The 22,518-nt window shown below is 44.4% G+C and overlaps 2 protein-coding genes and 1 long non-coding RNA gene across 4 annotated transcripts in view; 1 reads left to right on the top strand and 2 right to left on the bottom strand.

Moving 5' to 3' along the window:
- PARP12 (poly(ADP-ribose) polymerase family member 12) overlaps positions 1–2,495 on the bottom strand; it is a 39,024-nt gene extending 36,529 nt beyond the window's left edge. Inside the window, exon 1 of the mRNA XM_036994543.2 lies at positions 1,983–2,495. Coding sequence (XP_036850438.1) covers positions 1,983–2,311 — 329 coding nt within the window. The 5' untranslated portion in view covers positions 2,312–2,495. The remainder of the gene's footprint in view (positions 1–1,982) is intronic.
- LOC108405196 (uncharacterized) lies at positions 2,494–15,988 on the top strand. Its single transcript, XR_001855109.3, has 5 exons — positions 2,494–2,910; positions 5,606–5,685; positions 6,839–6,964; positions 7,893–7,939; positions 10,911–15,988. It is a non-coding gene; the product is annotated as an uncharacterized lncRNA (long non-coding RNA).
- Positions 15,989–16,115: 127 nt separating this feature from the next.
- The window catches only part of KDM7A (lysine demethylase 7A), an 81,595-nt gene continuing 75,192 nt past the window's right edge, over positions 16,116–22,518 (bottom strand). For both annotated transcript variants that reach the window (XM_036994536.2, XM_036994537.2), the window contains exon 20: positions 16,116–22,503. In XM_036994536.2, coding sequence (XP_036850431.1) covers positions 22,409–22,503 — 95 coding nt within the window. In that variant the 3' untranslated portion in view covers positions 16,116–22,408. The remainder of the gene's footprint in view (positions 22,504–22,518) is intronic.

Here is a 22,518-nt window from a genome sequence, read left to right as displayed (position 1 = left end):
AGATGTCTAGATCTCCAAGACAAATAAAACCTGACCCCAAATTTTGAGGGCTAGCCTAAGAAAAGGGCTGCCAGCTTTATTTTGACAAATGAAGACATTAAGATCCACCAGTTATCCCCTTTATTAGAACCACCCATTCCCCATTTACTGTCTGCCTTCCCCTCTGGCTGCTTCTCCTCATTCTTCCCTGAGGTGCCTCTTCTCTACCAGTCCTCGCAGGCCCAATTTCCCCAGAGTTTCACCCTCAGCCTCCACCTCAAACTGACTCACTCCAGGGACTGCAGCCATGATATATGAACAGCCCATGAACCCCTAAACCTGCACCTCAGGGCCCTGGCTGTCCTCCCAGGCTTCAGACTTGGAGAGCTGACCCCTGGGCACTCTCCAAAACAAAATCCTCTCCTGCTCTCTCAGACAATGAGAAAGAAAAGCAAGAGTCATCTCCAGGCCAACAATAAGAAAGCTGAGTCATTACCTCTCTCAAATCTTGTCACCATACTCCCAACCCCGTCTCTTCCCAATTTCTCACACATACATGCCTTCCTCTTAAGAAGTTATTGGGGCCTTGGGATAGCCTAATCTAGGTATTTCTGGGCAGCTGCTTCCCTAGGACTTTATTTCCCACCCTGCCTTGCATCTAGGCAGGGTCACGAGACATCCTGTGGTCCAGGACAAATGAGTGGAAGACCATCTTCTACTGCTTCCAGACCTGGACCATAGGAACCTCTACTGTGCAACTTCACCTGCTCTCTGGAACCTGATACCCAGAAAGGCCTTAGAGCCATGGGCTGGGGAGGGCAAAGCCTTGGTCAGCCACAGTGGGTCCCTAAATGACTGCACGGATCAAGATGCCTATCCCATACTAGTAGGCCTATGAGCAAAAAATAATGTCTACTGTGTTAAGAAGAAAAAAAAAAGAAGAAGAAGAAAACAAAAGAAAGTGACGAATTCTTCTCAGTAACTGGACTAGCTTCCAAACAGGTGCCCATCACATCCTCCTGTAAATCACCATCCACACCACTAATGTAACTTCCTAAAATGCAGACCTGATATCTGCTCTCTTCTGCCATTTGACTGGCCACTATCACCTTCAGGGTGAGGTCCAAATTCTTTATCATAAACCTCATTAATCCACTCCACAAATTTCTGAGCGCTGGCTGTGTGCAGTGCATAGAGCTGAGTGCAGGTCGGGCGGTGGGGGGACAGGCAGCCAGGGCCAAGACAGCAGGGCCTCTGTCCCCACAGCGTTTACATACTAATGGAGGCAACGGGGGGGGGGGGGGGGCTACGAGTGAAGTAACCCTAACACTGTGACGGAGAAGAAGGAAAGGGTTCAAAAGGAAAGTGACTTTGAAGCCGGAAGGATTCACTGGCCCGACCAGGCAAGGCATTCCAGGTAGAGCAAAGGCCACCCAATGAGCAAAGGCTGGGAATGTTCCAGGAACCTAAGGGCACCAAGTGGGGCGGAGCTAGAGGACAGCAGGGACCAGGTCCCTAGGGGTCTCGTGGATGAACAGTGAGCAGTTTTCATTTTATTCCAAACGCAACACAAGCCACGGCCGGCTTGTCCTAGGGGACCCCTGGGCTGGGTGGCCTCAAAGCTAGCTCCGGAGACCAGGGTGTGGTGGAAGAAGCGAGGTGGAGCCCCTTTTCTTCGGAAGGGCCCTCCCGGAGCCCGGGCCGCCGCTCCCCTCCTCCCCACCCCCGAGCCGCCACCCCCAGGGTGTCCCGCCCCGTACCGCGCCCCTCAGTCCGGGATTTCGGAAGCCCGGGGTACACCGCCCGACCCTGAGGACCTCAGAGAATGCTAGGTATTCAGGAAGTGCCCGGTAAGGGTTCGCGGAGGGGAATCATGTGGGAACGGCCACCTAACAGTCTCCTCAGACTTTAAGAAGCGCCCCAAACCGGCTGGGACGCGAGCCACCGCCGCCCCCCGCCCCGCCCCCTCTCCCAGCGGCCGGCCGGGCCCGCGGGAGCCTTACCCGGCCGCCGAGAACTTGCAGGCCCCGTAGACCAGGAACTTGCAGAGGTGCAGCTGCGCGCAGAGCCCCATGCAGCCCTGCTTGGCGCTCTGGTGCGCGCGGCAGAGTCGCAGCGCGGAGGCGGCCAGAACCACGCGCTGGACGGCCCCCGCGCCGCCCGCGCCGGCCCGCGGCACCACCACGAAGCGCCCCTGCTCCCTCAGCAGCCGCTCCAGCGCGTCCGCGTCGACGCCCCGCGGCAAGCGGCGCCGCAGCTCCTCCAGCTCCAAGGCGCCCCCGGCCGCGCACAGCACCTGGGCCACCTCAGCGACGTCGGTCACCTGCGTCATGGCCGCCGCGGTGGGGTCGAAACGCGGCAGGCTGGACGCCGGCGGCGGCCAAGGAGAGCTGGCCCCGAAGCTCCAGCTCCCGAGGGCTGAGGGCGTCGGCTGGAAACGAAACTGAAAGCTTTCCAGGGCCGACGAAAAACTGAACTCGTGAGGCGACGCCACGCCCACCAGCCCGCCGCTGAGAGGCGAGGGGCCTTGCGGCCTCAGCGCCCCAGCTGTGCGCGGTCTGACCGAGAGATCCTCCGTCTTGTCGGAAGCCGCCAGAGCACCTAAAAGCGGTGCCCTGAGCGCCTGAAAGAAGTCACTTCCCCCGGGGCAGCGCTTCGCTCTTCCGCACGCGCCTTCACCTACGGCGTGAGGTGCCGACGGCGGGGGCGTGCGCAGCTCCCTCGCGTGCGCCGGGCGTTTGGGGCCGGCTATCCGCGAGCGGCGGGACCCTGCGCGCGCGTCGGCGGAGCGCCCGGATGTCCGCCAGCTGCTGACCCCGCTCAGAGGTCGTGAAGTCACAGCCGCGCGCCCTCGACGGCAAACCTGGGTCCCAGCCGGGTGAAAACAATCGCTCCGAGTTTCGAAACGGGCTTTAATGTTACTTATCTAAAGTACGTGCAGTGAATCCCTCACTTTAAACGAAATGAGGCGTGTCAGATTTTTTATCAGTTTTTTGAAAGCAGATATATCTGTAACTCATCCCTGCCTAATAAAGAGCGAACGAATGTTTAAGGCCCTAGGCACACTCTCCTGCTCTGCGGAGGGAAATGTGAATTGTAAGAGAAGTTTTTGTGAAAGTATTCCGGGAATAGCTATTAAAATTTTAAATGTGCGTGACCGTGACCGTTAACCTAGCAATCTTTTGGGAATCTTCTAGAAGTAACAGCAGTAAAGTTACGTAGGAAAGTGTTTATGTGGGGGAGGTATTTGATCAGTATCCAGACTATTAATCAGCTTTAACTAGCCTGCCTTAAATCTGTCTCTTGGCCTAGAAAGACATCCATAATTTGTTAAGTGAAAAAAGAAGGCTGTATAGAAAAGTCTAAATCATAGCAGAAAGAGACTCCTATTTGTGTGTGAATGTGGCAGGATATTTTTGAAGGGGCGAGGAGAAAGCGGAGGAAGGACACACTGAACTGTTCGCATTAACACTTCTTGTAGGGCATGAGCAGTAAGAGGTACTAGAAAAGTAGAAAACAGACGTACTTAAAATAAACGTAAATCCTATTTGTCATATTACTACAAAAAATGTAAAAATCTTATGTGTATAGATGAAGAGTAGATAGTAACATGGACAAATGAAAATAAATTGGGATGAGATGAGGGGCAGTTTTTCACTTGGATTTAATTATGGGGTGTTCACTTAGTTATGTAAAATTAATTTTTCATTAAAATTCTAATTTTGTTTTGATATTGTTTTGCAATAAAATAACATTTAAAAAAGAAATAGTGATGTCAGTTAAATGGTGCTGTAGAGACTTTGTAAATTTGCCCTTTCATACAAGGAGAAAGTGGCGAAAATCACTGCCAGAATCAGTGTTTTCAGAGCTCTGGAAATTACAAAGTCCTGCAGCATATCATTTAGCATTTACTAAAGAAAAACAGCAGAATCTAAGTGAGAATATCAAGCTTTGCAGTATTTTAACTTACCTAGTCCTATTGTTGGGCAGCTGCATTGGCACACTAGGTCAGGGGAGGGTTCTTTGCTCCGAATTATCAGACAGGTCAGATGAGTGTAGGTAAGGAAGGAATTTGTTAAAGCGAGAGTAGCAGGGAGTGGCAGCTCCCTTGCAGGCAGCAGAAAGCAAGGGAAACAAATGGAGGAAAGGGAAGCTCACTGAACTTCTTGGTATAGGGCAGATCCTCTTGCCAACTCCTGAAGCCAGGGTCACCTGGCGTCCAGTGTCCACTTGGATCTGCATAGCGTGGGAACTGAGCCCCAACCACCCGAGGATTTGGAGGAGCTACAGAGCACCAGATGGAGTGAGTTTATGTTAAGAACTTCCCCAAGGCAAAGAAAGGAGATTTTCAGGAAGGCCACTAAAGAACATGATCGTACAACTGCAGTCCTGTCCAGATCACTCAGGTGTTTCAGGAAGGCCACTAAAGAACATGATCGTACAACTGCAGTCCTGTCCAGATCACTCAGGTGATGGGAACTTGCAAGCCCAAATCAGAGATCTCAGTAGCCCCTCCCTACTTGCCTGAAGTAGGACAGAGAGAATGAAGACTTGTGCTTAAGTCTAGAAAATTGAGTGAAACAGCAAAGCAACAAAGACACTTATCACTGAAAGAGCAAGGAGACAAAAACGCAGTAAGAAGTTGAGCAGTGAGAAGTCTTTAAGGCAAAAATACACACTTGAAGAAAGGGAAAGGGGAGCGAGGGCAACCTCAGAGGAGGCACACTCAAAGGCTTTGGATTCAGTCTGAAGGCTTTCAGGAATGGGGCAAAGGGTGGGGGATGCAGGTGGGTGGCTGGCATAGGCTTGACATGTGGTCTCATGATGTCTGTCTCCAGTGAGAGACATTATGTTACCATCCACAGTCAGTCCTCTAGATAAGTCTGTTAAATAAACTTAATACAAGGAATTTCTTGATCCTGTTCTTCTCCAAGATAGTGGTTACCCTCAAGCACTGGAAACGTTATCAGTTAGGACTGCTCACTCTGCCCTAAAATAGGGTCAGTTATTGGCTGAGTACCAAAGAGTATGTTAGAAATCTTACCCCTTAACTCCCTGGTTTTTAGGATGGAACTGTTTTAGTCTTAAGATGGAGACCTTCCCATTCTTACTATATTATTATATCTTGGCATTTTCATCCTAGGATGCTTGTCCCATGTCCCTGCCCTACCTCACTATTTCTTTCTCTTCAGCTCCATGGCAGCCTGGAAAACCAACAGCTCACATTCCAGGTACCTGTACCAGAGATAGCAGAACAGGGCTGGATCTCTTTGAAAGCCTCAGCCCCCAAAAAGTCATTATTTGACCTGGTGGTTCCCTGGAAGACTCTCCTGGGAAGGCTTGTATTTATTCAACCTCACTGGAGCTAGCCCAAGCCTAATGGCTTCTCCCCAGAGATTGTTTATTGAATGTTTTAACGTCTTGACTAGCTGAGGCAATGGATAACAGTTGGGGCAAACAATAAACTAACCAACAAGTTTAAAAGAAAAAACCGAAGAAATGAGATGTCCACTGGGACTTTGAAAAGCTCTAAGATATTTCTAGGAATCTGGAAGACCACACACATGCCTCACCTGTAACTTCTCTTGGAAATCACAGTAAAGCTTTTGTTCACATTTTCCCCTAGCTCCCTCTGTCTCCTGGCCTATGTTGATGACTCCCTGTGTTGCCCTGCATGGTGCATAGCCCTCCGGTTTCTAGAGATCTGTGAGTATAAAAATATCTTCCTTCATAACAATCATTTCCATGTTTGCATGTCTCACCATACTTGATTAAAACAAATCCTAGGGTCCCTGTTAAAACACAGATTATGAAGGGTTTTGAGAAAGAAGAGTCAGAGGATATCATCCAAGTGGAAATGTCCAATCTGCACTGGATCTGTGAAGTCAGTCCTAGAGTTGTGAACATAAAGATGGTTTTTAAACCCATAGGACTGGATGAGATACCCAGTAAGAGAATGTAATTGAGAAGAGAAGAATGCCAAGGATCTGCTCCTTTGCTAGAGGAGGCTGACTGAGCTAACAAGGCTGAGCAGGAGCAGCCAGTTAGGTAGGAGGAAAACCAGAACGAATTCAAATATTTCAAGGAGGGATGGTCAACTACATTGAGTGCTGTCAAGTGACTGAAAGAGAAATGTTTTATCTATGGCTGTACAACAAACCACCCCAAAACTTAGTGGCTAAAATCAATGATTTATTTTTCATGATTCTGTGAATTGACTGTGCTCAGTTGGGTATTTCTTCTGCTCCATACAGTATAACTGAAGTCACTCGTGTGGCTGCAGTTCAGCTGGGAGCTCAACTGGTAGAAAGATGCTCCAAGAGGACATTTTCCAGGAGCACAAGCCCCAGTGTGTAAGCACTTACCAAGTCCCGGCTTACATCATGCTTGCAAATATTCCGTTAGCTGAAAAAGTCATACAACCTATCCGAGGGTCAACGTGGTTAGGGAACTAAACAAAGGAATCCCAGAAGGCATGGTTTACTAGAGTCCACCAAGAGGTGACCAAGGGATTCAGTGATGTGGAGATGAGTCAGGACCCCAGTAGGCAACACTCAAATTAGGAAAATACAAGAAGGATTTAGTAGAGTGACTATTTACAAAGGTATGGGCAGAGTTGAAGAAAATCATCAGGAATAATGCAGTAATCTGGGCCCAGTAACAATAGAGTTACCATTCAAAGACCTGTAAGGATGAAAGGAGGGAGCAATTACTAGATCACAGAAGAATTAAGACATCTAATTCCTTACACCTTGAGAGGAACAGTGACCTTCAGTCAAGATACATAGTCAGCCTGAAAGAAAGGAAACCAAAGGAATAAGCTCCCAAATGTCCCATTCCTCTCTCTCTGATCCTCTAGAGCTCCCTACTGGCCAAAACCATCCTAAGGCCAACTGAAAGGAAGCCCACTGAGGTACTCTACAAGTCCTCAGGAGGCCGGGAACAAAAGATGTCCACACAGCGGAGGCCACCTGTCAAGAAAATGGTAGGAACAAAGACTGGAGTGGGATGTGAGGATGTGAAAGCAGCTGATGGAGTTAATACTTGTAGGAAGTGCTGCTGCAAAGGAAAGTAAGGGAGGTGGTGGAAACAACTGACTTTACTAGAAGGGGGTATGGGGTCAAGAAAGCTTTTTGTTTGTCTTTTAAGATATTCATAGCTAATGCATAGTTTTATTTTGATGTAAATGGTCCAGTGGGGTGATTGTTGATGTCAGGTGAAGGAGTAACTTGCAGCAACAAAAGGGGAGCAGACTGCACAGAAATGGGGGGGTTTTGTTTGGTAGGGACATTCTTCCACAATAGGAGGAAAGACAGGAAGGGTGGGTTTGGATCTAGCCTCGTGAGAAGGTGAGGGCAGCCTTTGTACTTAGTTGAAGAGTGTCTCTCCCAAATTCATGTCCACCCAGAAACTATAACCGTGACCTTATTTGGAAATAGTCTTTGCAGATGTAATCAAATTAAAGTGAGGCCAGCCTGGACTAGGGTAGACCCTAACCAATGACTGGGGCCTTTATAATAGGGAACTTTGAACAGAGAGACATGGACACACAGGGGGAAAGCCCATGACAACTAGGGAAAGACTGGAATGATGTGCACACATCCAGGAACGCTAAGGATTACCAGCAGTCACCAGAAGCTGGGAAGAGGCAAAAGCGGATTCTTCCCTGGAGCCTTCAGGGGAAGCATGGCACTGCCGATATCGTGATTTTGGATTTCTAGCCTCCAGAACTGTGAGAGACTAGATTTCTGTTGTTTTAACCCCGGTTTGTGGTAATTTGTTACAACAGCCCTAGGAAACTAGTTCAGGATTCTATTTTCCCAGTAAGATGTGGAAGATGATCAGCTGAACGTGAGGCTGGAGTGGGGGCTGGGGAAGAAGACATGACCGAGACTCCTATCTTGTTGTTTCAGAGGATGGAAGAGCAAGTTTATCAGGAAAATATGGTTGCCGAACAATAGTAAGTCCATTTTAAGTTTGAGGATCATAAATTTGAACTTAAACCAGCCAACCTGGTTATGTGATTGGTTTTTTTCCAACAGAGATTAGTTGCTTCTGAGTTACAGAGGTTGGGTTCAACTTGGACTGGGGTTTTGCCTTGTGAGTAGGATGGAGGGAGATGAGGGGCAAGGTTTTGAGAGCCTTTGCAAAGGAGAAAGTGTCTTCATAGATCATGGAAACCAGCCTGGGTATGGATGGAAAGCAAGAGTGAAGAGAACGTAAAAGATGGTGCAAACTTCAGGGATTGGCAGTCTTAGACCAAAAAATTGTCACAGAGATTAAGAACAGGGCAGGTGTGGGTAGTACTTAACACATAATACAGACAGACAATAAACACATTACATAAATAACAATGAAGTCACATTGTTTTTTCATGTGAAACCTCCATAAGAGTGTATATCAATAATACCTTAATAAAAAATTTTTAAAAAAATCAATGAAGAAAGAAAGTAAAAGAGGACAGTAGACAGTGATTAGAAAGTAGAGCCTTGAACCACAGTACAGGTCATGTATGATGATATTAATCCTTATATAGGGAGTGAACCTGTTAATTTAAAATGTCCCTGTACTGTTTATGGGGCATGCCAGTCACCATGGGCACACCTCATTTGCTCTGGGAACAATCCTGTGTGATATATGGGAAGTGTGGGGGTCCACTGTCTGAGCAACTGCATAAGCAGGCCCTGTTATTTGTGGCTTGACCACCCTACCCTCCCAATACCTTGCATTACACAGAGTTGGTGTTGGGGAAGGAGGGAAGAACAGATTTCCCAGGGACTAAGGAACTGCCTGGGAGCAAGGAGACAAGAGTGCTACCCCTGTTCCAAGCCCTGTTTCTCAGAATCAGACTCTGAGATGTTGAATCTCATACAAGTCATTTATTAAGAAAGTGCTCCCAGGAGAACCTGGCAAAGGAGTGGGAAATGCCAGAGGAGTACTGGGGAGAAGCCAGCCTTGGCCTGAACACACAGGGGAGTCTGGAACGTCCAGTGGATTCTCATTATTCATGGTGGTTTTGTTCTATAAAATCATCACCAACACTGAATTAGGGAATATGGATGGAATCATTGATCCCATGGGAAATACAGGGTTAGGTTCCCAGGAGCCTCTGGTCGTATTTGTGGCAACTGATCAATGCACAACCTTGTTTTATGTGAGTCCCTGTTTAAAGACACCTTATTTAGTGTATATTATTGATTCATTAACACTGAACTCAGCCAACAGCACTACAGCCTGAATGAAGCATCTCTAACACATGTATTTTCTCCATAGGACACATCACAGCCTTCTTGTGCTTAGGAACATAGCCCTTCAGCACGATGCTTGGGGTCATTTAAATAGCAAAATCACACCAACAAAAATGTGAAAAATGTGGCATTGAAGAGACCTCAAAAAGAACACTTTTTTACAGTATGAGAGCTGAAACAGGAGGCAGTGTGTGGCCTGATCTTATGCATGTCCATGAATGACCATGAAAGCACCACATACATGGATTTGGGGGTTACAAGTAAATTTTAGTGCAGAGGTGATTTTGCAATGCAGAATCCATGAACAATGAGGTTTGACTGTAAATTCTTTTCCGAGTTTGTCTGTCCTCTGGGCTGTCACACCCCTGCACCAGCATCCCTCCAGCACTGGCTAAGGCCTGCTCGGGCGCAGGGGCAGGGGCAGGAGTAAGCCCCAGACCCTTCTGGCTCTCTGCACCTCCCTCTGCCAAGTGGCTTGAGCAGCCAAGCATGCCAATGGGCGCACAGACAGGGTGACAGAGACCCAAATGCACCCGGACAGAGGAGACAGTGTCCACAGCACCCTGCAGTGTGGGTCATGGGGAAATCACTGACAGGCAGAGAAAATCCCCTTGGAGGAAGAGAAAAATCTGTGTTGCTGGCCATGCTCAACAGCAGGCCTGGGGCAGCATGTGAGCCCAGATAGGGCTTTGCTGCTGTCACAATGACTGGCACATTGCCTCATTCCTTGGCTGTAACCCCCAATTTGACACAGAAGGGACCCTGTCTTGTTCCCACTGACCTCCCTAAAGCCTACCCAGTACCTAATGCCTAATATTCAATAAATATTTGAAAAGGAATAAAGACAGCAAATGTTACCCGTAATCCTAAAACCTAGACGAAACTATATTCACGCCTGGGTATTTGCTCTGGACAGGGGGAGGGCTAGAAGCCCTGCCCTAAACTTTATTTGGCCTAAAGTAAAGCATCACTTCAAGGGTCATGAGCAGACCAATGACTGAAGAGGTAATTAAATTGAGTTCTTTAGGGTGGGCCTAAATCCAGTATCACTGGTGTCTTTGTAGGAAATAAAAGGAAATTCAGATGCAGATGTGTACAGAGGTTAAGCAGTAGGAAGAGACACAGGGACAAGACCATCCAGAAGCCAAAGAGAGAGGCCTGGAAAGAGCCTTCCCTCTTGGCCCTCAGAAGGAACTAGTCCTGCTAACAGCTTGCTCTTGAACTTCTAGCCTCCAGAACTACTGAGAAAATAAATTTCTGTTGTTTAAGCCACCTGTGGTACTTTGTTACAGCAGCCCTGGCAAAGTAACCCAAGTGGTCAGCCCCCAGACCAAAGAGAGAAGGCACATCTTTGCCTCCCATGGGCAGGAAAACCTCAGAAGGGGCCGGTCTCTGAAACATCCAAGTCTTCCAGCCCTGTGGATTGGCCAAAGTCCACCTTCAAGCCCTCTACCCCTCAGTGTTATTCTTGACAGAGGAACTCAGACTTTGGGAGAATCACTGCTGGTGGTCACTGCAGACTATTGAAGACTGCTTCCTTGGTGAAGTTAGTCCTTCTCAGTAGAAGGGGCTGGTTTTCCTAAGAGGTGGGTGTGGCAATTTTGAAGACTAGAGGATTTATGCTGGGTAGTTTCCATTTACAGTCCACTGTCCTCTCTCTCCCACCCTGCTCTGCTCCCTCAGGCTGACCTCGGTGGATGTGGTCAAGAGAGCGCCCTGGTCGGCTTCCAGCAGGACCCCCCGAGAGGCCCTGGCAGACCAGGGTGAGGCTGTCCCCTCGGGTGGCTGGCTGTCTCCTGTGCTCCAGGCCGTCTCCGCAGAGCTCCTCCTCTGGATCCCAGTAACTTCCCCCTTCGGAACCCTTCAGGGGCGGTTATGCTCCTCTAGCCCCAGAAGTCCTCACTCTCCCTCCCTGCTTTCCCTCACCACAAATGCACATTTGAAAATAGTCTTTGTGTTAAACTCTACCCAGGTATGTTTGAGGGTACTGCCAGCATCTTCCAAGGAACCCCAACAAAGACAGACTGAAGAGATCGTGCCTCCTAGGGAAAGTGAGGGTCCTGAAATAGGAGCAAGGCCAGGGAATGGGTTGTTCTTGAGAACAGTTCATTTTCCTTTGTTCTGGGAGGCATAATATTTAACAGACAAATAAAAAATTTTCTAATTCTTTTCAACTACCCTCCCCCCTTGGTGATTCCGGGTAGTAGGCTTAGCTCCTGGTGCGGTGCTTCGGGAGGCTAAGGGAAGGGTTGGAACTGGCTGCATGGACCCTCCCACCTCGCTCCTCCCTCAGCAGAGGCACACGGGGTGGCGAACCGTTTACAGAGCACAGCAGTGCCCTCCAGATCTAGGTAGGGACCTGACAGAGGGCGTGTGGTGACCCACGGGGGCAACAGGAAGCGGCTGCTAAGGGGTGACTGGGTAGCGGATGTGAGGCAGATGTCTTTTCTAGCTCCAGACCAAGCACAGCCACTGAAGCTGCAAAGGCCGAGATGGTGCTGCGGCAGGATGGCGGTAGCCACAGGGCACATCCTTAGGCCCACAGCGGGCGCATCTGCAGAGGCGTGAGAGGCCCGAAGGCCATGGTTCCTTTGCTCCTCTCCTCAGGGTCACTCTGATGGAACTGACAGGTTAACAAATTTAAGAGGAATAGTAGCAATTGCCACTACATTTACTGAGCCCTTAAGTGCCAGGTACGAGGCTTTATATGGATTATCTCTTCTACTCTTATTAATAACAAGCGTATGAAGCTGAAGCTACTACTGTACCCATCCTAGTGAGACTCAGTTGAGAGGGATTAAGTAACTTGCCCAAAGTCACTAAGACCTTGGCTGAGTTCTTGTGGCTTCCAAGTGCAGGCTTTAGACCTCTCAGGAATGAAGTGGTTAGCTTCACCTGTCCTGCCCTCTGCTGGCTGGGAGATTCAAGCAGCCGTCTTGGATCACGAGGTGGCAGCTGTATGCCAAAGACGGCAGGCCAGCAGGGTAGAAAGGATGTGGCCTCTGACAAATTTGTGAAGCCGGTACCAGTTCTGGAATGCCTATCTGCAGTCATCTATCTTGATTAAGCCATTTGTGTTTGGGGTTTTCTCTCCCTTGAAGCTGAATCGACATCTGACTAATACACATTAAGGATTTTGGTTGATCCTAAGAGCTCCAGGACAGGAGGCCTGTTAGGACAGATTGTCAGATTAACAAGTGAATCATTGGTTAGGGTGGGAAAGGGATGATCTGAGAACACCACCCAGGAATCTGGCTTGGGCAGACTGTTGAGGCTATTCATGTTTGGGACAGAATGTGAGGGGTTGAAATCTGATAATATATATTAAGTGTGAGGAGTTTCCACCAGGTGGTTTGATCTGGACATGAGGAACCAAGCCTGGTGCCCAGTCTGCCCTTGGCCAGGCTCCTCACCCTGACCAGGAATTCTTACAGCTTAAAGGCCTTCTGGACTCAGCGTACAGAACAGAGAGCCCAGATATAAGCCCTTGCATACATGGTCAATTAATAATTAATATACGATGGGAATATACAATGCAATGGAAATATACAATGGGGAAAAGACAGTCTCTTCAATAATTGGTGTTGGGAAAAGTGGACAGCTACATGCCCATCCATGCCCAGGCCAGCTGTATTATTTGTCTTCCAAGGTGAGCTCTGCTGAAACCAAGCAATTATTTTCCTGACGTCACACTGTGCAGACTTAAAGCAGAGCAACAGCACCCATGAAGGGTCCTGCTTCAGAGCTCTGACATACTGCTCCGTGGAATCAAGGGACTTCAGCAGGCACCTTCCCCTTCCTTTAGTTAGGAAAAAATCCTTCATAACTAGGTGCCACTCAATCTGTTTTGTAATTTTACACATTAACTATTACTATATTCTATATTTTCAAAACAAGGTACACACCTATATACACTGAAGTTTACAAAGCAATTGCAATAAGATTTTAAGTACTAGGTTCTAAGTGAGCTACATAATCACAGTTTATATCATTAAAGAAAAATCTACTCTTCTTTTGCTTATTAAATTTGGAACACCCATAATTTATAACCCCATTTTAGCGAGTTTCTTCAAGTGCATAATAGTTAACAGAAACAGAATTCTGAAATTGCAGAGGGTTCTTTCCCCATTGCTCTGCCCTTCTCTTCTATCCTCTCCCGTTCACTGCCTTCCCGGCCCACCCACTCTACTGCTGGTGGGAGAGGTGGGGATGGGGTGGGGAGAAAGAGAACAAATCATGATAATGAGGACTGGCCATGTTTGTTCATGGACTTATTCAATATATTTTTAGGGAGATTTTTACTAAATTCTGGGAGGTGTTGAAGATGGGAGAGTAGCACCCCCAGGCTAGTCGTTCAGACAGACGACCCAAGAGCAAGCACACGCTGCAGGTGAGAAGTGTAGCTGTGGGCTCGGTGGGGAGTGAGGCTTTCCCAGCAGGCGCTCCCTGGTGACTTACTCCATGTCCATTCGGCTTCCCTCCCACGTAGGCTCTGGCCTGCTGCCAGTGCAGCACTGGAGAGTAGGAGGGTGCAATTTCTGGTGGCTGTGAATTGGTACAGGGTACAATGGTGTAATTTGTGTGTTCTTGGGGCAACTGACCCATACCACATTTGTCCTTTTTAATTACAAAAGTGACACATTATCTGATTTAGACAAAAACCCCAAAACAGAACTGAAGTGTATCCAAGTTCCCAGCCTGTCCTCTCCCATCCCTATTCCCATCCCCAGAGGCCACCAGCCACTGCCAATGTGGTGTGCATTATTCCAGAAACTGAAATGTATCTCAAGCTCCCTAGGTAGGGCAGCTTCTAGAATTAATGTATATGTTAAGGCCAAATACTATTTCTTACTGTTAACTGTGAATCCTTTGTCTCAGGTTATATTTACCCTTAAAAAATATATGAATTCACACATACTACTATTTTTAGGGCCTCCCCCACCCCCACAACTCTGTTAGAAGGGATATGAATTTACAAAATTTCAGAATTAGCACTGTATTTGGTATAAAGGGTATTTCTGCAACAGGGTGGGAAAGAGCTCAGGCAAGGAAGGGGAGCCCGCAAGTGAATGAGGATGAAGGCCTGGATGGTAAGGAGTTTTGGGGAGTGAGGGGCCGGGCTGGGAGAGGGGCCAGGCTCTTGAAGGCAGAGGCTCAGTATCAGCAGGCAGAAGGGGCCCCTTCCTTCTCCTTCCTTATCTGGGCTGCCCCACTTACCAGAGCTGAGGGGCAGAAATGACGGCAGGAGAGGCTCCACACAGGGCACAGCCTCTACTCTCTCCTAGTTCTGCAACTTTGGGAAGCCAAGTTAGGTTCACATAATGTATCATTTGTCCCTTGTTTGCAGCCTGTTCTTCACTAGAAGGTGCAATCCTAGAAGATGAAGAGCATTCTTTCATGTGTGACCCTGGGCAAGTAAACTCAAACTTAGAAAAAAGTGACAGAAAACTTCTGAAGAGAATACATTTTTGATCCAAAGAGGGTGCCTACAAAGAAATTTTACAACACAAACCATTCCTAAGGACCATCTATCCCTTTTTAATAAGTAAAAGTATGTAATAATTAAAATTATTAGAGAAAGACAATTCAGAAGAAATAATAGGGCCTTTAAAGTTAGGCTATATGAACCCAGATGTGTTATTTAACCTCTCTGGCCTTGGTTTCATCTCTAGGATGGGGATTATAGCACCTGATTTGCTGGGTTACTCTGAGGAAGAAATGAAAATGTGCCTTGTACACAGGAAGTACTCAAATGGAATAAAATAATGAGGGCTCCACTCAAACCAGTCAGCTCAGCACCTGATTCTTCCCCGTGTCACTGAGGGCTGGGTAACACCCCGTGTCCCACAGGATGTCATCTCAGTCTCACTGCTTGATACAAACACAAAAATCAGGCTGAAAGTCTAAGGAAAATAGGTCCTGATAATTCACCACAATGGAACTTGATGAAGGGTGAACATCCCACAAGGTTTATAGATAGTATGTGGATTTTTACAAAAGAATAGGTAAGTTCAGATTTAGGTTTCAATCAGCTGGACAGAAGCAGGCCAGCAACAACAAAGTGTAGGTGTATTTTGGGCAGCACTGGAGTAAGAGCTCTGACACAGTGCCTGCTAGATACCTTCTGCCCTGCGGTAAGAGGCTGGGTGGGGAAAGCTTTGGTCCTCCAGCTGCCTTGCTTTCCCTGCATCTCTGCTGGGTTCTTCCTCCAGGGCCACTCATGCCCCCTTCCCAGGCCCCTCTTCTGCCCTTAAGTGCTGTCTCCAGTGCTCCACTGGTTGGTGGCCCAAGGCTAGGCCTTACCACACTCCCGTTACCCCAGACCTGGCTCCCAGACCCCTCAGAAGCACTGGGTCCGGGACTGAACTCTTTCTTGCTACCTTGACTCTTCCACTCCCCACCCTTGGCGCCCGGCCTGCACCTCCCTCTCCCTGCCTTTCATGCCTCAGGGAGGCACCTGGCAGACTGGGGCTTGTTCTGTTCACTTCGGTAGCTCCAGCACAAGAACAGTGCCAGGTACACTGCAGGGCCCGGACTGGGGACAATGCTGCTTCCTAATGCCCGCAACCCAAGGCCACAGTGCAGCCTCATCTTGCCAATTACCTTTCTGTGTTCTTTCCTTTCAGCAACTGCTTCCCCAGCAATACAGCTAATAAAAGAACAGACACATCACTTTTCACATTTAAAAATCTTCAGTAATAGTAAGGAACATAAGTTTGACAGTTTCTCCCATTCTCAACTAATTCTCAAATAAGCAGAAAAAGGGAACAGAAAATCAGAATTGGATATAGAATTCAGATTTTTGTCTTTCAAGGACATGTTTTATACAACTTTCAACATCTATGCTTTCAAACAAAATGAGAAAAAAATACACCGAGTGCTAAAAAATCAAAACAGAAATAATACAATTTTAATTTCAATATTTTAAAGTACAGAAATTGGAAAGTAAGAATACCAAATACAACTTTAAACAAGTCACTTGTCCTCCCCTATAATAACCAATGTAAGCTACTTAAAGACTTACAAATTTAAAACAGGAACAAAATAAATACTGTACACTTTCCCTGCCTGCAGGCAAAAGATGGGAAATACTGTTATGAATCCCCCAAAAATGCTCTTAAAGCTTCAGCATCCCACTTCCCAGCCACACCCCACTCTGATGTCACACAGTGTGCTTCTGTATTCAAGGACACACATGTGAACACACACTGACTGCCTATACAAACAGACAAAATACTACTCTGCAGACATCCCAAACAAGAAAGGGGAACAGTCACCTTGGACCATGGGCATAAAAATCAGTTAAGGAAAGTCAGTCAGGCTAGCAAAACATTACTACAAAACTAGTAAATACCATAGCCAACAACTGTCCCCTTTTCAAATTTCACAGACTTATAACCCCTAAAACCAATACTACCCCTCCCCCACACCTCCCTCTACCCTCCCACTCCCCCCAAAAAACCTGCTGAAGCACTGGCAAAGTTAGACATCTCACAGTAAATGTGAAAATTCATATTATATAATCTCTTAAAATGAACCTTTTCACCCTCTTTCCACAGCATGAAACTATTATGGCTTAATTTATATTAAAAGTAGAAAAGTCTTTTCGGAAGGAAATACAGTCTGCAAAGACGCATATGTTTCCTGATCAGTGCTATTTCATACCTAACAGCATGACTTGCTTTTGCAGTCAGAAGCTGTTTTTGGAAAAATTGAGGTTATAGCTTTTGATTCAGTCTAACCATAAATGTAAGGCCCTTAGTTTGGTTTAGGTTTCTTTTGCAAGATAAAATAACCTTAGGGTTCACTTAGCAAGTTACACCTCAGGTCCCTGACTATTATGTGGAAGTTGTATGTCTACTTTGTAAAATAAAAGGTTACTTATGAATCTTAGAGGGAAGAAATGATTCTAGCCAAGGAATCAACTCCTCATTGTATGTCACACTCAATGCTAGTAAGTGTTACCAACCAAAATCCACTGAAGAAATATGAGTATGTTTGGGTTACTTTATTCCTGCAAAATATTAAATATTCCAGCACTTATGATCATTGTTTTGGTGAAAAATCTTGGGGGAAAATAACATTTTGAAAAGGAAATGTCCAAAGTAAAAGTGGGTGGAGACAAGGTTTATCTTTATGATTCAGTTCCATTTAGGACTGCTTTCTGAAATAAAGGAAAGTGAATTCAGAATGTTACGGAGCTTGCATAGGTAAACTACTTGGAGGTCAAGGGCTACGTGGTAGCCAGGGTTTATTACAGAAATAGTGCAGAGCAAATAAACTTGTTGGATCAATCACCAAATACATTTTAAAAGGTTTTAAACAAAAAAATTAATGTTGCACTTGTTAAGAAAAAGCTTTAGGACCCTAGAAAGGGCACCAAGGGTGTGAGGCAGACTCTAGCAGGTAGAATGCAGGTAAATGAGTATATTTCCACCAACACCCCACCCCATAAAAAGGGGAAAAAAATATTATAAAAGAATAAAACCACAGTCAACCCTGATAGGCTAATAGGCATATGCTTAATGACCTTACATTGAAAAATGTGTTTATGTCAGGATATCAAATATTTGACTTACGGCATGATGTTCACTGAAAAACAAAGTAAGGGAAGGGTTTTTAGTAAGGCTTTAGTATTAAAAGTACATAACGTTCATCAGCAATGTAGTGAGTGTATTAGGTCTTCCCCTTTCTTTCCACCTAGTTTCTAGTAAGCTTGTCAACACCATCCACCACAGGATGAGTAGAGGCTGCACAGTGCCACAGAACAGGGCTGTCTGAGGAAGCAAGGTGCCAGAGGTCTGGGACCCACTGGGACCCCAGGCAAATCCCTGCCCTATCTAGGTTTCATTTGTCTCCTTTATTTGTAAAGGCTGCTTTAGATGAAGGTCTACGGCATCTAAAACTGATAGGTGATCTTTAGCTTCTCTTTCTGGAGGGAGTAATTAGCTTAATATTTAATGAGAAAAAATTTCAGATTAGGCCTTCATCTTTTAAATATGAGATTGCAAAATGCTTATACACTCCAATGATTACTTTTGGTGGTAGTAAACTGGGCCATATAATTATTCATCAACTCTTTGGGGAGTGGTTTTACCACTTTAGAGAGCACCTCTTAAAAAAAGCATTATCTTTCTTTTGAAGATGTCCAGTCTCCTGTCCTAGACTCCTACAGTGGTTTCTCTACCCAACAAACCATGTTAGCCAAGTCATAGCTGTCTTTATTGATTCCCATCTTCCTAGCCACCTTATTTTTAACCCCAGGTTCCTTGGGTGATTGCTAAATCATTCTAATTCTGACTTATTTTACCTTTCTCTAGTACCTGAACAGTATGCAGAATCTGTGGAGCAGTACTATCCTAATTCCTCTTTTAGAAAAACTGAAACTATCTTCCAATTACCTTAAATCATCTTAATAATTACTTGAGGATAAACATTCTCACTCTAATCCATAAATGATCTCCCTTCTTTTACTCTCACTTAAGAACTCATTTTATTTCAGCACCTTGTTAGAGACTCTTCAGATTTTTTAGGTGGCATGCTCTGGGCTTTTATTTGATATGAAACAAATTTTATGAATAATAGCAGTTTTCATTTAAAATGCATAAAAATGTGCATTGATTATCAGTTGTAACTTAAATATTATAACTTCTGTTCAAGTATGAAGTGTTCATAAATTAAAGAATGCTTTTCTATGGTTTTCTTAACTGCAATTTTATCCAAACTTACAAATAAGAAAACTAATCCTCTGAAAGAATAAGTGACCTATTTAAGATTACACAGCTGATATATAAATGGATTTGGACAAAAGCCCAGGTCTTCTGTTCCCTTCCATGCTACACCATGCCCCTCTATCACCCAACATTAAATTATTAACTTTTGAAATGTTTAAAAAATTTTTTTAATTAAAGAAAGTTTCTTACTTTTACTTGTACAGTTGTGTATCAGTTGAAACTAGAAAAATTATGCTTTTCCTTTTTTAATGAATGGGCCCTCTTTTGCTTCAGTTTGCTTAGAAGTGAAAATAACACTGTTTATTTCCTGGAGAAGACACCTTCAGTGGCAGAGACCACACCTTCAACTCCATATTCCCCTCCAGTACTAAGTAGTGCTGGGCACATAGATGTTTGACAAATACCTGCTGATCTCATAATAAATACAGTAGAGTTCATTAAAAAGGCAATAATTCATATTATTAAATAATAGAAGAGTATTCAAGCTAAGTATTTAAGTAGAGATGGGCTTGTTTTCTAAGTATATAAGGTGATTTCAGTCAGGGTTTTCAATTTGGATGCTTTAAAAATTAACTTATGCTTATGAAGTTCAAGGTATTTCTAGAATACTGCACTATTATAAACTGCCAGGTTTTATCAATACTGGACAGCACATTATATAACATGAATTACATTACAGTACGGTGGATCTCAGGTTGACAGAGTCACTTATTTGTATCAATACAGGACAATTATTGTCTACTACTACAATTAAAACTGCATACACTTAATCATAATTGTTTTATATATCTGTGTTTGCTTATAACTAGCTAAATGCCACCTTCCTGTCTAAGCTGCAGTGTGTGTACGGTAGTATTATTTATAAATGAGACTGAAGGAAGATGAAAGGTTGTCTATTACAGCTCATTCTGGATACTGGCTGCAGTGATTACCATGAGATGAAGGGCTACATCACAGTCAGGAACTTTACAAGGGGTTTGACTAAGAAAGTCACTGGATCCGTGGCTGGATTTTCACCAATTCAGAAAGAGATACATGAATTCTGCTTTAGTAGTTATATTATCTTAAGGAACATTTTAAAAAGCTTAGCCAGTTAATGAATCGGCTAAAACTGCCAAAAATGAATCCACAGTACCTTCGCTTAAAAATTCCATATACTGCTACTTAAAGTTAGTATCTATCAGCTTAAGTACACAGGGTGGATGATGGTCACAATTTTAATTCATAAAAACAAGTTGCTTCATTTTAATGTTTAGGAAAAGAAAAATATGGTAAATAAAAATACGCAGAGCTGTGAAAAATGTAAAGAAAACAAAAGACCCCAGATCATGATGTAGCTGGAAAAAGAAAGTGTAATTCTTATTTCTTAAACCAAATACAAAAACATGTTAACTGTAACACTAAAATGATATCTTTAGAAAACCAAAACATCACAGTAACATCTTCTGTGGAAGGTGGGAGAACCTGTGGAATCCCAGTTTTTGACATCCTGGGATCCGATGAGCAACCAAATGACTGAGTGTAGCCACTTCCCAGCTTTGGCATAGTGCAGATAGAGTGTAAGCAGGCCATTTATAGACATTTAGTATTTCCAAAAAATTCCTCCTGACGCCCAGATAAGACCCAGAGTTTGATCTGGTCATTTGGACCAAAAAGGCTATTCATAAGCTACTTTATGTTCAATCCATGAAATAGTGGAATTGAGACAGAGTAAGAAATATTTCTCTTTGAAAATACACATTTGAATGCAACCATGAAAGACGATGGTATAGACTTTTTTCTTAACTCTTCAAGTGATACTTAATACAGAAGTACACTGCTGAATAAAGAAAAGATGAATCTATAATACGACCATATTTCTCCTCCATAAAAATAAAATTTATCCTATTTGCTTATATTTTCTTTGTAGGGACTTCTAAAATGCTCTATTGTCAGAATTGGGCATATCTCCACCCCACTCCAGAAATCAATTATTTTTATACACTGGGGGGAAAAAAGGGGGAAAATATAAGCTTTTCTGAGGAACTGAAAACCGGCATTTAGTAAAAATTGTGCATAAAGGAGATAAATGATTCCTTAAAGCTCAACCATACACTTAACCTCAATATGCACTGGTTAAGTTAGGATACATGGAAGAAACTGCAAGAAGCACCCATTTATACTCCAAATCCATACTTAAATAATTCTTTAGAAGGTTAAGAAAAAACTAAACACACACACATCCAAAAGATCTACTCCAAAATGCTTGCTTCTATACAACTTAATATAGTGTAGTCCTCTTACATTACATTACGGCTTATTATGCAGATTTGAATATATTATGTCAAATCAGGTTTTATATTTTCCAACAAATTAGATACACAGAATAAAAGTGTCATAAAATATAACCTCTGTGGCAGGTGTTGGTCCTGCCCTCCAATACCAGCAGTCTGAAGAAGGCCCTCTGTAGTTACAAATGTATTTGAAAATCTACAAACTTGACAATTTAACCAAACTTATAATACTTTTCCCACAAGTAGGAAAAAGATATTAAAGCTGTTTTCTTTGGAACCCAGATATCATCAGCAAAAATGAAAATGCAAGAAGCCTATTTTCATATAATTAGAAGAAAACTGCGATGCCAAACGAAATGAGAAATGTGAGATATTTTATGTATTTCTTATGTACTGGCTATGAAAGTGTTTCCCTGCAAAGAGGAGTCTTGTGTCATCACAAAATGACGGGGATGCAGAGGGATGTGGGATATAAGGTCAACAACCTGGATTAGCAGTATGCACCTTGGATGTTAGCAAAAGCGAAGCTAATAGCTTATAAAAAACACATGAAATATATAAAATAAAATGATTTTCATATACATCTTAATTTAAAATAATTAATGCATCAAATCCCTGTTTAAGACTTTAACCTGAATATCAAATTTAAGAGTCCAGACTAGTTACTGTTACCGTGGCTCTTCCCCACATGTAACACACACACTATCAAAAATAATTTAAAAACTTTCACATTCTTAAATCTAAATTAGTGAGATATTTCTCCAGAAATCTTCCAAATAAATAGCTTTAAAAAAGAAAGAATTTAAAGGCTGTTAACTTTAAAAAAAAAATCTGTTAAATAAATTATTGATAATTCTTTACCCTACTATGGAAAATAAATCAAGACACTACCAACAACTAAATGAAATTCAAGCCCTGACAAGAGACCCTTTCCAGTTCAAGGTCTCTTTTTAAGGTTCTACCCTCCTCCTTCCTCTCCCCCACCAGGTCCCAATGGTTATTGCTGAGTGGGTGTGGCACAGTGAAAATGCAGCATCAGGTTCCTTTTGTTCTCCAGGCAGTGTTCTCTACTGTACATGCAAACTGCTTGCGCTGGGGGCACGGCCGAAGCACCAGGCTCCCGCACCCCCGAGATGGGTCTCCAAAGGGAAGAGTGGCCAATGCAGCAGCTCTGTCACACAAAGAAACGTGCGTGGCCATTTCTGTTCAACTTAAGGATCTTTCCAAGACGTTGTTTCGCTGTTGCCATTCCTTTTTTTGGACGTTTACCTATAAAACACCAAC

The sequence above is a fragment of the Manis javanica genome, chromosome 6 (assembly GCF_040802235.1).
Source record: "Manis javanica isolate MJ-LG chromosome 6, MJ_LKY, whole genome shotgun sequence".
In the NCBI taxonomy this organism is placed as follows: domain Eukaryota; kingdom Metazoa; phylum Chordata; class Mammalia; order Pholidota; family Manidae; genus Manis; species Manis javanica.
This window is presented reverse-complemented; position numbering and strand designations above follow the sequence as displayed.